Source organism: Haliaeetus albicilla, chromosome 27, assembly GCF_947461875.1.
Source record: "Haliaeetus albicilla chromosome 27, bHalAlb1.1, whole genome shotgun sequence".
Taxonomy (NCBI): Eukaryota; Metazoa; Chordata; class Aves; order Accipitriformes; family Accipitridae; genus Haliaeetus; species Haliaeetus albicilla.
Window position 1 is genome coordinate 17627968 of NC_091509.1, and position 13978 is coordinate 17641945.

The following is a 13978-nucleotide window of genomic DNA, read 5'->3' on the forward strand; positions in this document are numbered from 1 at the left end:
CACCCCCTCGCTGGCGAGGTGGAGGATGTTTTATGGTGCTCTCCCACACCGCTCGCCCCGGGAAGCCACCCAAGCCCCCGCGGGTGATACCACGTCCTTGGTCTGTACACAGCCAGCCGCTCAGCGAAGGGGACGCGTCACTTTGCTTCAAAATACTCCATCACGGAGGACTGCAGCCACAGGGCGATCCTGCTGCACGCTCAGCTCTACGCAGGAATTGTTGGGTTTTTTTTAGTCGTCCCAACTTTCCCGTATTGGGGAAAATATGTCCCCGTTGCTCTGCCTGCTGCGCGGTCCCTCGTGGGCTGCTGCGGTTCCCAGCGGGAGCAAACACCATCAGGACCCAGGTCCTGGACCCGGCAACGCTGGTGGGAGTTTTGCCTGTATAACGAATATGTTTTGATTAATGAATGGTAATTGAGGATGGAGGTGAAACCGAAATCAGGTTTTTATGCCACACCTATCCCACGGGCTTAGTCCTCTTCATTTCTATTTTGGCACATAGTTAGAAGCGGCTCGATGTTCACTGAAAACAAGGTTAAAACGTCCAACAGTGCTAGTTTAGGGTGTGCTTTCCTAGTGATAAAATCATCCCGAGAAGTTCCTGTCTCCTGCCTCCCCGTAGTACTTTGTCCCCTCTCAGTTGTACCAATGCAACCAGTTTTTCTGTCTTTTAATCCTGATTCCCAACAAAGCATCATGTACGGTGTGATGGGACGAGGAGTGAATTTCATCAGAGAGGCCAGGAACAAGCAAGTCCAAGGTAAGCAGCTCTGCTACAGAAGGAAGCACATTCTGGAATAGAATTCAGGACTCTCAGGATGCCAAAACCCAGGAGGCTCCAGGTTGCACAGTTTGGGCTTTATGCCTTTTGGTTTCAGGAAGCAAAAAATTGGAGTTTGGAACCAAAATCTGACTTTTCCAGCCACAAGCCAGCTGGGAACAAGGATGCTTCCCAGCAAGGGCTGTCAAGGTGATTCAGGAAGAGCGTAATGTCCCGATGGGGGTTGTAAAAACGGCACCGGAGCATTGCGGAGCTCTCGGGCACGTGTGCACAGAACATTGGGTTTGGGCTAGAAAAGAAAAGACGGAGCAAACGAGGGAGGAAAAACCTCTTTTTTCCATCAGCATGAGGCAGAGCAAGGGACTCGGGGTAGATTTAATCTGCTGGGGGCCCACCACGTGTCAGGAACGAGACTGGTGAGCATGGCCCTGCCATGATGGGGGGGGACACGGGCTGGATGACGGGTCAGGGCCCCTCCAGCCCGATCGACTGCTCCTCCGCTCTTGGGAGCCGCGGCTGGAGGGGGCTGTTCGCCCTGCGAGCAGCAGTGCCCGTTTCCCTGGGGTAAAGTCACTTGTTGATCCCCAGATTCCCACGCGGTGCTGCCAGCCCTGGATCCCAGCGGCCGTCCCCCAGCACCGGGGTGTGGAGCCGAGCGGCTGGTCTGGCCGGGATGGGTGTTTGCTGGCGTGGGGCGAGCCAGGAAGGTTGCAAGCCCTGGCCGAGTCATCTCGGGGAGGCTGCGAGCGGTGGTGTGCCGAGGCACGGGCGAGCTGCACGCCTGCCGGAGCAGAAGCTCACACGAGCGTTCGAGACAGCAACCTCGGCCCAGGAGACAAGCCGGGACGTTGCTCATGGGAAGAACAGGGCTGTTTCACTTGCAAGCAGATAAAGGGTATTTCTTCCCCTTCTTTCCCCCTGGTTTTGCATTTCATGTTTTAAAGCTGTGTTCTTCCACTGTCTCCTCTCTTCAGTGACTTCCCCGCTGCCCTCCTAAGCCTCTGTCTCCCTGTCCTCACCCCTTTCCAGACTCCCAAAAGCAGCTCCCTTGCCCTCCCAGCATGGGGGCAACGAGCAGATGAGCCTGCAGAGTCAAATATCTCGATAAAAGCTCTGGCACAGCCCTCTGCCAAGGTGCAGGCACCAGCATCCCCCCTGCGCTGTGGAGGGAGGTCACATCTCCTGCCCAAACTCTCCTGGCCCTTCCAGAGGAGCAAAACTTTTCCTTGCTGAGCATCTACACCTGGAAAAGGGTTGTTGTGGGGTTGTTGGTCCATCCTGTCTGACTTTCCTAAATCCCAGTGGCTACTCCATGCCTCTGTCTCCACAGCATCCGAAAATGATGCACAGCTACTTTTGGGCAATGACATGTCCAAACTTGGTCCTGCCGTGTCTCGAGCTGCCCCAGAAAGTGGGGCAGCGTAAAACACCCCCATTTAGATCAACCTTCAGGTCTCGGTGACTCTCGAGAGGACTCAGCCACCCGGTCGGTTGGCCTCGGAGAGGCAGCTCCGTGACCTGATCAGCCTCACCTCACCTGCCTCCCTTAGGTGTGTCCTTCAAAGCCTACAGGGCTGTTTACACAGCAACATTATAAAGTAGGGACAAGTGCTTTGTTTTTCTCTCCTTCTTTAAAGGAAGTGTCATGCAAACCGGTGTTAGTGCAGCAGATAGGTTACTGCCTGGGCATTCGGTCCTGGCAATGTGTCACCTCAGCAGATAAAAGCCTGTCCAGGAAGAGATTGGGCACTTGATACAGAGGAAAATTATCACCTCCTTCTTAATCATTCCCTGCCAAACTCAAGTTAAATTAACTGATTACAACCTGGCTCATGTGGTGCTTCCCAGCCTTTCCCAGCGTGGTTCCTCGCAATATCCCTTGGTGGCTGCGGCTGTGTCACCCCGCCTGTCCCCCATCCACTTTGTGTCATGGGGAACAGATTAAGCCCAAAGATCTTAATTTCTGAGCTGCAGCATACGTGTGTCAGTGCCGGCTGTGTCTGGCACACTGAGTGTAGGAGGTTTTGAGACTTGCAGAAGAAAATGGTGATTTGAGCTACAAATATTTTCTGAAAACGCATCTTTATTTCTTTGGACAGAGGTGATTCTGAGTGCAGAAAGCTGAGGCTTCCTCTGGGGGATCCTGGGCTGGATGGCAACTTTAAAAGTTCTTTGAGTCTTGCTGGGAAAAACAAAATGAGGATAAAACCTGCTTCTGGCACCTGTTTTGCCCCACAAAGGCTGTGGGGAATCTGCGCTGCTCGGGGGCTCGCTCCCCGCCGTGGTGCCCGCTGAGGGTCCGGCACTTTGCTCTTCTCCCCCCAAGGAAACTCTTCTTGCCTTGCCTGTCTTTTCACAGGCATCGAGCTGCATATTTCCATTCCTTAATGGAGCAGGGCAGTAATGTCATGTTCACATAGATGCTTTAATCAGTTTGTGGATGAAGGCAGTGCCATGCATTTATTAATCTTTGAGGTGGGAGGAGACATCTCCAGTGTTACCTGAGTTTAGAGTGAGGTGACAACTCATGGCAAGGTCTCTGGTTTTACTAAACCAGTTTTAGGCCTTTACTGTTTGGTTTAAAGTTGACCCGATGGGAACATGTAAGGTGGGGATCTGGTTCACGGGTCCAGCTTGTCAGCATCCTCCAGGCACGGACACCCATTAGGACCTTCCATGGGATGAATTTTTCCCAGTGAGACGCTTTGAAAACAGATTTCCTTGATCGTATTCCCTCCCCAAATCCCGGATCAGCTCTGAAAACTTGAACTGTAGTAGTTTTGGAGGGAGCTTTGCCCAGCCCCGTGGAGGATGAAAACAGTATGTTTTGCATCCTTCAATTCAGAGAGGGTGGAAACGGAGCAAAACTTACCGTGGTGGGATCAAACACAATGGTGCAGCGTAGCCTGAGTGGATGCAGTGGCCGGTGGGGATGCCCTGGATGATGTGTGTCCCCCCGGGATGATGTGTCCCCCCCCGGGATGATGTCCCCCAGGCAGTGTCCCAGGGCAGTGTCACCTGCAGGCTGGTGACAAGGCTCCCCCCTGTGGGATGTCCCCACACCGCACACCCACCCCAGCCCGTCCCAGCACCCACCAGTGTCCGGTGGCAGAGCAAGGCTGGGATGCTGCCAGTGCTCGGGCGGCCGGTGGACAGGTATGGATGGGACAGGTTTGCAAAGTCCCCTCCATCCGAGTAGCTCAAGTGGCAGCTGGGATAAAAGCCACCCAGTGATCCCACCTGTCAGAACAACCTCCGACGGTTTTTTGATGCTCATTGCTCAGGTTGGCTGGCCCTTCCCTGGGTTTTTCAAGCTGTATTGATTAAAAAAAAAACAAAAAACAAAACTGTATTGTGGCTCTGTGGTTTGTTTGGCCGCGCTCAGAGCGACAAGGAGCAATATTTTAGCAAAATGTCCTTTCAGGGACAGGAAAGCTTGCCTGCACGTAACTACTGGGAAATAATGGAGACCGTATTCAGGGACTCTGCGTTGCGCTGGACTTCTGCTGCCTGTGTGAACGGGAGGGAGGGAGGCTGCCCAGGTGCCTCTTGTGCACGAAGGCGATCGGTATCACCGCTCCCAGTCCTCACGTGGTGAAACCAAAGTGTGGTGAGATGACGAGACTTGCTCAAGGAGAGTGGCCTGGAGCACAGGTTTCCTAAATCCTGCCCGGTTCACCTCCCTGGCAGCCCACCTAGCTTAAATCCCCCACGGTGAGGTTGGCATTGTTAATATATATCAACTGCAGGGTAAGCTGGGTGCTGCCAGTCCTGAACGCTGGCAGGTCTGGCTGGAGGCACCCGGCACCCACGGGGAAACCCAGCCCTGCTCCCATCGGTGTTTTGGTTCCTACTTGGCTTATGCAGGAGTTAGCAGTGCCCAGAGGTTTAATCTCAAGGCTCAATAAATTGCCTTTCCAAGGGGTCCGAGTGTGGCACCGTCCCCTGAAGCAGGACCCCTCCCCAGGGACTCGGTGAACGCTGATGCAGGGACCGAAGTCACCGATGGGTCTTCCCAGTTGGTGCATTTACCTCGGCGTTACAGAGAGAAATAGCATCCCTGCCATTTGAGCATGGCTCTGGGATTTATATTTTTTAGCCCAATCTGAATACTGAGTGCTATTTTAGGTTAAGCTCTTTTATTTCCACCTTGGCCGTGCACCGCTGAATGCTTCAGATGTAAAGTTTAGAAAAGCAGGTAAGTTAAAGCTTTATTAGGCCTTTGTAGAGCTAGAAAATAAATGAAGCCAGGGTCAGCGCCATGAGGAGCCAACACTCACGTTGAGGCAGCTCCCGTTTGAAATAGTCTTCAATTATCTATTGAACAGGGAGGCAGATTCCTGCGGCTGATACAGCCACGCCGGTGTCCTGACATTTCCAATTCCCTGGGTATTCGTGAAACGCATTAAAAGAGAAGTAAAAATAAATTGGAGCTCCAGCCGCGCACATTGCGCTTGGGATGTTAAAGCAGCGTGATAATAAAATGGTGCCAGAGGTCTGTTAAAACAGAGACGTGATGATTTTCAGCTGGGTGTGTTAGAAGAGGCGATGCCAGTGTGGACCCAAGCGGGGCGGCACACCCCTGGGAGGGAGCACCGTGCCGTGCCGTGCCGTGCCGTGCCGCCCCAGGGCTGCCCTGTGGCAGGGGTATGTCTGGGCAGGACCATGTTTATCATATGGTCACAACAAATCCCCACTCGCTCATGCTGGGGGAAGTTTCCTCCAGGCTTTTCCCTGCTCTGAAGCCCTCAGTAGAGCAAACACCTCCCTTTTTTACATGACCAAGATGTGGGGAGTGCTGGGTGGGCAAGAGCAATTCTCCAGTGGTGCCCGCAGCCTTCCCGCGCCCAGGCTTATATCGTTTTTGTTGCCCCCGTCTCAATCTGGATTAATGCCACCGAAATCTTTAGCGTTATTGGGGATGTCTGCCAATGTGGGAGAACTGCAGCTGGCACAAAAGTTTGTGTTTGACGCCTTCTCCCTCCAAACACCCTCGCTCCTTCCCACCCTTGCCGGTACCAGGTGAGATCCGTGCCGGAGCTGATGCCCGGCAGTTGATGGCCAGAGTTGGCACGAAGCAGCGCCGTGGGCTTGGGTTACCCAGCTCCCACTGAAATAGGAGCCTGGACAGGACAGAAATAAAATGGTCCATGTCAGGAGGAGCGGTGGGGAGGCTGGAGCTATTACAAAGCCACTATGGAGATATTACAGCACTATTAGCTATTGCTACTCCTGCTCCCTGGAGAGAAGGGTCCCAGGAGCAATTCGGCTGCCCTGGGGCATCCCTGCTGCCTCCATCCCCTGCCCTTGGGCTCAGGCCCAAAAGGGTATGCCCTCGCCCAGGGCATCTCACGGCTGATTTCTTCATTGCTAAATGAAATGTGTGATATAGGAGCTGTACATGCGTTTCTTTAACACTTTGAGGTAGTGACTCAGGTGGTAGCAGGGATGGGGGGACCAGCCATGGTCAGGTGTGACCTGGGGTATCTCCCATGATGAGACAGAAAAAGAAATACCCAATTCTTCTCTCTGAGGAGGAGAATTATTTCCAGCATCATGAGAAAACAAAGCAGACCAAGAGGGATTATTTTCCCCAAACAAGATGCTGTTTGAAAACACCCACTTGGAGTCACACATCATTTTTTTCCTCCCTGCTTTTTGCAACTTTGCCAAATCCAAAAATTTTGATACTGAGTTGGCTTCTAAATTCACGAGACCAGCTTAAAATTCCTGAGATTGTTGTTTTATTTTGAAAAATCTCATTCTTTTCATTCAGTGCCTACTGCTGGAGCCCTAAAAGACCCCATTTTCACATGTGTCTTTGACCACAGTGGCTAGAAACTCCCTTTTGCTCCCCCCTCCACCTCCTTTTTCCCTGAATCCCTGTCGATCGAATGAATTCTGGAGCCGGGCCTCAAAGCAAACACGAAGCATTGTGAGATTTGCAATTGATGGTAGGAGTTGTCAAGAGCTGTTGTCAGCACAGCGTACAAGATGTGCGTGAACCATCCCCAGCAACTGTTCCTTCCCAAGCCAGCTCTGCTGACAAGACAGAAAGCACACGGAGCCGCCTTTCCCGGCACAGATACCCGCCGCAGAAGATGAAACGAGAGCTTACCCTGCTGTCAGTTTGAGCGGCGTTGGGTTTGAGCTGGAGAAACACCCCCGCACACACACACACCTGCTCCCACACACTCTGGCTCAGCCCCAACCCTCCCCACGCCGCGTTTCACATTCAAGGCTGAGCGGGTTTTGCTGCCGGGACACGTCTCGGTGCCCAGGATCGGGTTGGGACGGCCGGAGCTTGCCGGGAACCCGCAGACCCGTGGGGTGGGAGCAGGTGGAGCGGCCGGGGCCGGCTGCCCGTGCTCCGGGAGGACACAGCGGCTTTGTTTGCCTGTGTGCGGTGTGGGAGGTTCCCCCAGCTTGGCACCAAGAAGGTTAGTGCTTTTTAAAAGACTATTGTTTTCACCCTGTGTTTTTGGAAAAAAACAAGGGGGGGAGCTGGGCAGAGGCGTGAGATCCACCCTGGCTTCTTCTGCCTGGAGTTTCTGCTGCCGTGGGCACCTCCCCGGCTGCCCTCCCGGCCCCCCGACCTCCTCCTTCCCACGCGGCCGCAGCTCAGATCCCTGATCCCGCTGAGCTTGTGTTCCTTCACGTCTCCCCCTTCCTTCTTTCCCTGTTCATCACTTAGGAGAGGTCTCTGCTGCGTCAGGGGCACCACCACCAGCAGAGCAGAAACACACAAAGGAGTGTCCCCAAAGCCAAGACTTCTCCAGCCTTGGCCTTGCACGGGCATCTCAGCTTTCGTTGTGGTAAACCAGCCACCTGGCCAAAGCCGATTGCCCTCAGCGCTGCAGAGCTGGACCTAAAGATTTGCTATGAGATGCCTCGGGGCTAGTGACCCAAATAAGACAGAACCCCCAAACATATTTGGAAAAAAACCCCACATGTACTTTGGGTCTTGGTCTGTGGTATCTGAGCTGGGATCAGCAGGATCTCCAGGCGGTTTTAGCCAGGCTCCGACTGAGGTGCAACACACACATGCCCTTTTCTTAGGAGCGCTGGGTTCAGGGTTTGTCCTCCCTGGCTTTCACTGTTATCAAATGCCTGCCTAATGAGATTTATTGGATCAAATAACTTCTGTATAATAATGGCAGGAATGCAGTTTTCCTCTGCTCAGCCAGGGCTCACTGCGACTGTGCGGAGCAATTAGAGGTGACTCACAGGGGCAGGTGGACTTGGCCAGGATCCCGGGAGGGCTGGCCCTGTCCCCGGGATGCAGAGTGCAAGGTTGGGTTCATGGCAATGCTGAGAAAGCTGGTGTCTATCTGCATATAGTGATTTTTTTGTAACTGGATTAGTATGGAAGGTGTTTTTCCTTTGGAGGAGTTGCAAGGTAATGCCTCATTATGCAAGGGATCCAAACAGCTGAGGGCTGTTGCTAATTGGCAAAAATATTTAAGTTTCCCACCTGGAGCTGGTTGAGTTTGCTGATGGAGTTGTCTGCAGCTCAGCTGCTCACCAGCATGGAGACTGGGGAAGGATCCTAGCTCTGGAGTGGGTGGCTGTCGGTGAGCCTTAGCGCTGGAGGATGCTCTTTCAGGGAGGTGAAGGTCAGGAGCAGGTTAACACCCAGAAGGTGATTCTTAGGTGCGGGCAAAGTCTTTGGTTCGGCTTGCCTTGTAGCTCCCTTCCTTAGTATAATGATTGGAATGATGAAAATTCACTGTCTCAGCCTTAAATGATGAGCGGCTTCCTGGTCTGTGTCCCCAGCTTGCCCCACAGATAAGGGCTGTAATGCTCTTTGATTAAGATAACAGGGAGCCAGACCTGTCCTTGCTCTTGACAAATTCTAATCTTGTGATCCATTTCCTGGGCTGAAGTGGTTTCACACAGCAGCAGAGAGGGATGCTTCTCAACTCAGGCTACTGTAACTACATGTCTTTAAATCTCTCTTAACTGCTAATGGTGAAAGAAACCATCTCCAAACCCTGCCACAAAGCCCTGTTCCACCTGGGGCAGGTGGGTGAAGGGTGGGAAGATCTGGCCTTTAACCTTGAGGAGTTTTTCCCTGCGTGCAGCTGCTGTGTACTTTGCTGAAGCTCAACAGCTTTTGCAGTCAGATCCAGGGGTGGGGAACTTGGTTAAAGTGGTTCCTGTCTGTGTAGCCTTTTCAGCGGGGTGAGATGTGTGTACACAAGCACTGAGGCTTTGGGTTTATGGTGTCAGGCTTTAAATGCAAACAGCTAAATTAGGAGGAGGTTTCATGGGGGCAGTGAGCCCTGCAGCTGCACCAGGAGCAGCTCCAAGCCAAGTGCCTGGACAAATCTGGATCTCCAGAGCTGCAGAGAGTGCTCTCATCTCTTGCATTGCTCCTTAGAGCCGTGCTGCTAATCCTTTGTGTCTGTGCAAACACAAGAGGAGAATATCTGTTGTTTTCTTGCTCTGGCCAGACCTTCCTTCCCTTCTTCCTGCAAAGTGCAGGCTTGAGGACGCAGCCCAGACCTTGAGGTTCTGGGAGAACCTGGGGGCACAGATGCCGGCCACTGGCTCAGTTGTGCCAAAGAGTTTTTTGTGATTTACAGTGTGTTGTGCTGAGCGAGTTGGCAGATGCTCTGAACTGGCAGAGAAGGAGGGAGATCGTCATGTGGAACAAAGTGCTGTCTCCTGGCAAGAACAAGGAGAAAGTCTAGTCTGCGGGCTTACCAGCTGAGTGCAATATGGTGCTTAAAAGTCATCCTGTGGAAAAGTAACGGGTAATCTGGTTGAACGGTATTAGCTGTATGCGTTTCCAGTAGGTGTTGTTGCTCTAAGTGCTGTCTCTGAGTGCCCTCTCCATGAAGGAACCGTCATCAAAGCAGATATTTAAATAATGTCAAAGGCTCTTTGACCCCAGTGCCATGCGGGGGTGAGGGGAGGGCATGAGTCACAAAGAAAATAGCACTGTTTTCCTTGTTGCTCAACCTCTCGCATTCTTCACCCTTTACATAAAAATGAGTATTAATAAATCCAGCAGACCCTAAAGAACCCCCTTAGAGTCAGGTTCCAAGGGGAATGAGGAGCTCAAAGGACAATGTGCAAAAAAACCTTGGTCATGGAAAGAAAACAGCAGCAACGTCGAGCTGATGAGTTGTCATTGAAACAGCAGTCTTGGCCCTTTGAATGCCATTGACGTTAAGGAAGCTCTAACTGAAATCACTAGTGCTGCATGTCGTGTGTTTTCCCTTGGTCTCTTGGCCACCTCTGTTTACTTTTCATTGCCACCAAAACTCACCCGTTTCGTGGCTAAGCTGCTATTGTTTAATTGCAGTTCTGATTATTCACATTAAATGTCAAGTGTCAAGCAACCCTTAAGTAAACGAGTGCTTTCTAAACACCACTGCAACCATTTGTTTTCTGAAGCCTGTAGCACAGTTTCTGCCTCTCTTTACACGGGTATAAACCTGGAGTAGCCCTGTTGAAGTACACAGAATTATTCCTATTTCTCAGCACAAGTAGGATCAAACCGAAGCTCCAGGGACAGCAGTTTATCTTCCCAGAGTAAGCACTTGTTTTTCTAATATGATTGCAAATTAATTCCAGACATAATGTGATACCATGTAATTGAGAGTCCCCTGAGCTGGTACCAGAGGCCATTTTTGCTGAGCCCTCTGTAGATCAGCAAGGATGTTATTGCACCAGTAACAGAGATTTAGGGAATCCTTGTTTGCTTTGAAGGTCTGTGTCCTGTGCTGCTGAAGGTTTCTTTCTCATCCCAGAAAGTGAGTGCAATAATAAATTTTCTTTCCTTCTCCCACCTTTCTGCATTCCTATATTGCTTGATATTAGATGGCTATGTGTGCTGCAGTTGTCCCAGGGTTGATTGGATCTTGACAGGCTAAAGAGAGAAAAAAGCTGTGGAGAGGGTGCTGCAGCCCTTCTCCCATCTGGGGTGCTAACTTGAGTGTTTCCTCAGGCCAACCAACAATTTTTCATGGAATTTGTAAGCAGGTACTTGTCTCTGAGACCTCTAACCTACTGTTGAACAGGACTGAAGCAGGCCAGCAACTTCCCATCTTACTCATGCCTGCTGCCAAGCTGGGGGTTTAAAAGCTTAGGAGCTACTAGCATACAAAATTTGCCCCTGAATTCCCCTGAAACACTCTTTTGAGTGACACAGGGAAAAGGAGTGAAGTCTTGAGGCTGCTGCGAAGGCAGTCGGGGGGTGCCTGGGGGGTTAGTGCAATCCGGGGCTCCAGGATTCTGCAGGATACAGGTGTACGTGCTGATGGAGAGGGGCTGTGTGCTGGCCGGGGGGACCTGTGGGGGCCTCGGGTAACTCTTCCTAACCTGGCTGTGCTCTTTAGATGCTGTGGCAATGTAAAGTGAGAAGGATGCTAGTAAGAGTTGCAGTGTAAACCCTATTTCTGCAAGGCTCAAAGACAGCTGATCGGAAGAAACCTGTTTATTGTGAGGTTTAGGAAAACAATTTTTATGCAAATTGCTTTTTTAGGCAAGTAATGGGGTTGATACAGAACTTGGAATATGATGTTTTAAGAATACAAATACATAGTATCTTGTTCAACAAACACAAAACAAACTTCTTCCCCAGGGAACATTAAATGAGCAAATGTTTGCTAAAATAAATGGGAAAAAAACATGGGATGGGGGGGACAAAACAAAACAACCCAACTTTGAAGCCAAAACCCCACTGAAGAAGCAGTAGTCACATCTTCAATTTTATGCTTAGGCTGTACTTTCACTTTGCTTTTCCTGTTCGATAGCTGCCAGAAAAACAGAGGAAACAAAAACCATCATCAATAAACATTATAATGATTCTGCAGGATACAAATTTCTACAGTCATTCTTAAAGCCGGGGATGGTAAGTCCCTGCTTGCTTTCTTTGGCCACCCCTGCAATGCCAACCCATTCCCACGTCTGCATAGCTAGTAGGGTGCAATTCATGATATGCAAACCTTCTCTTGCATTTACAGCTTTAGCATTGGTAGGGATAATAAAACAAGGAAAAAACAGGTATCTTGTGTCAAGGGACAGTGTGTCTCCATGGCTATCAGTACTGATGCATCCAAAGTGGTTAGTGATACTATTCTGCATGAAACCACTCACAATGTCTGGTCCAAATGCAGAGAAATGCCATTTTCACACCCAAAGTGGAATGTGAATCACAACCCTCATCTGGCTGCCTGTGCACAGCAATTGGACAGGAGAAGACCCTGCACAAGAAAAGCCCAGGGGTGCTTTGCTAAGGAAGATTGCCTGTTAGGCGAGGATGATGATGGGTTTCTCTTGCAGCCTTATTCCCAGAGAAGGTGCCTGGAGCTCTCCTGGCCAGGGCTGACAGCAGGTACCAGTGGGGGGCAGCAGTTTATCTGCCTGGTAACACGTTAAATCCAGAGCCCAGGCACCTTCTGGGGATTCTGCCTGGTCTGCCAGGAATGTGCAAGTGTTCCTCTGTGTGTCTGTGTCTCCAGAGAGGCTGGTAACATGGTAATTGCAAACAGTTTGATCCTGTTACCTGCAACCAGCAGAAAAACTGGTCTTGCTTTTAGCAGAAGTAAGAGCAATCCCATCAGAAAGGATTTTTCAGACAAAACGCACCATCGGTTGTAACTACTTGTATCCTTGGAAACCCGGCATAGAGTACAAGTCTTAGTATTATCCCCAGTTAAAGTCAGGGATGAGTTTGAGCCTGTAATCCTATGATTAGTATTCATTTTGCATATGAACTGCAATACAGATTGTATCCTTGCTACTTGTAGTTCAAATAGCCTCATAAGCACTTACTTTCTTTAGTGGGCAATGGATTTTTCTCTCTGGTTTCTGTCTTCTTCAGCTTGGTCTTGTCAAATGTTTCAATTTCTGCAAAATCTGGTTTGTCGGACATGATGGGTCCTGACAAAGAAAGGAAAAACACACCCATGGCTTCATCAGCTAGTGCTCTGATATCAGCCATCTGCAAAGCATTTTCTGTTTGAAAGAAAAAAATATGAAAATACCATAAAAATGTTTATCCCCCCCCCCCCAATCTAACACCTCAATCTGGGACCTCTCCCTGAGGCTTGGCTCTTTCAGAGCAAAAGAGGAAAGGCATAAATAGAATTTTATCTAGATTTCTCAGATGAAATTTCTAAAAATCAAATTTTGCACATGGAAACAAGAATATCTCAGTAAAGAAAAGACAATGCATTAATTACCAATAACCCACAGTGCCTCCTGATGTAAACCTCTATTTTAAGAAATGCTGCTAACCAGAAAGTCTACAATAAACCCCCAATCCAATATGAACAAAGAGCTTCAATTATGATTTTGTTTTAATTAATAGGATTTGTCTTTAATTCTGAGCACCCTATTCTGAGTGCATACATACCCCTGTATCTGGATGAGCTGCTGTGGACACTTGTGCTTAACAATAGAGGACCGGTTCATCCAGCCCTTTGTTTGCTCTCGCACTCAATATCCCAGTCGCAGGCTCAATGGGTTTGATTGTACTCTATTATACAAATCCACAAAGCACACCGGCATTCAACACTTCACCTGTCAAAACTTCCCTAATCCAATTCCTGTTTTTAATAGAAATTCAAGTTAAAATCCAGCCTGGGCGTTATTCCCCTGATTTCAGTGGAGTTTCCCATCAAGGCGAGGTTTGGCCCGGAGATGGCTCATACAATTAAATTTTTTCCTTCCTGAAGACAATCAGATTTCATTGCTATCTGTACTGAGACAACAGAAGTAAATATTCACAGGAAAATAAAAAAAAAAAAAGAAAAGCTACTAAAACCACATGGCATTACCGTCTGGCTGCTCTCTCCTCAGCTGCTTGGTGGCCGTCTGAGGCAGTGTGAGTTGAAAAAGGTCAGGGTAATCCCTCCTCTCCTCTCCTCTCCTCTCCTCTCCTCCCCCCGCCCGAGCCCATCGCTATTAATATTGATTAGTTTAGTGCCGGGATTGCTCAGCGTTTAGGGAAAGGACAGATTGCTGCTGCAGAAAGTGCAGGAGGGAGGGAAATGGGAAAACTGTCAAAATCCATCTCGATTTTTTTTTCTTTTTTCTTTTCTCCTCATTTACCAAGACAATAATATTTAAGTTTCCCTTCCTGCCCTTCTTTTACAATGCTGAGGTTCCAAGTTTAGGTGAGATTTGGAGTTCAGTTAAGGGCTGGTGCTGCAGTTTGTGGGGAGTTTTTAGGTGAAT

At 49.9% G+C, this 13978-nt stretch overlaps 1 protein-coding gene across 3 annotated transcripts; it reads right to left on the minus strand.

Annotated features, from left to right (window-relative positions):
- Positions 1-11216: 11216 nt before the first annotated feature.
- LOC104312823 (thymosin beta 4 X-linked) lies at positions 11217-13647 on the minus strand. Of its 3 annotated transcripts, none has more exons than XM_009923212.2 (3): positions 13579-13647; positions 12572-12679; positions 11217-11550 (listed from the first exon to the last, which is right to left on the minus strand). In XM_009923212.2, the coding sequence occupies exons 2-3, from the start codon at positions 12669-12671 to the stop codon at positions 11513-11515; spliced, it is 138 nt and encodes a 45-aa protein (XP_009921514.1). In that variant the 5' UTR covers positions 12672-12679; positions 13579-13647; the 3' UTR covers positions 11217-11512. The 3 variants fall into 3 exon arrangements, with proteins under 3 accessions (XP_009921514.1, XP_069629204.1, XP_069629203.1); XM_069773103.1 differs by lacking the exon at positions 13579-13647 and adding an exon at positions 13155-13277; XM_069773102.1 differs by lacking the exon at positions 13579-13647 and having other exon boundaries at positions 12572-12755.
- Positions 13648-13978: the final 331 nt, after the last annotated feature.

Excerpts from the sequence above, each read along its gene's own strand:
- LOC104312823 (XM_069773102.1), bottom strand. The coding sequence starts at position 12,740 with ATGGCTGATATCAGAGCACTAGCTGATGAAGCCATGGGTGTGTTTTTC. Across the intron at positions 11,551-12,571 it reads TCCATTGCCCACTAAAGAAA|CTATCGAACAGGAAAAGCAA; the intron begins GTAAGTGCTTAT and ends TTTTTCTGGCAG.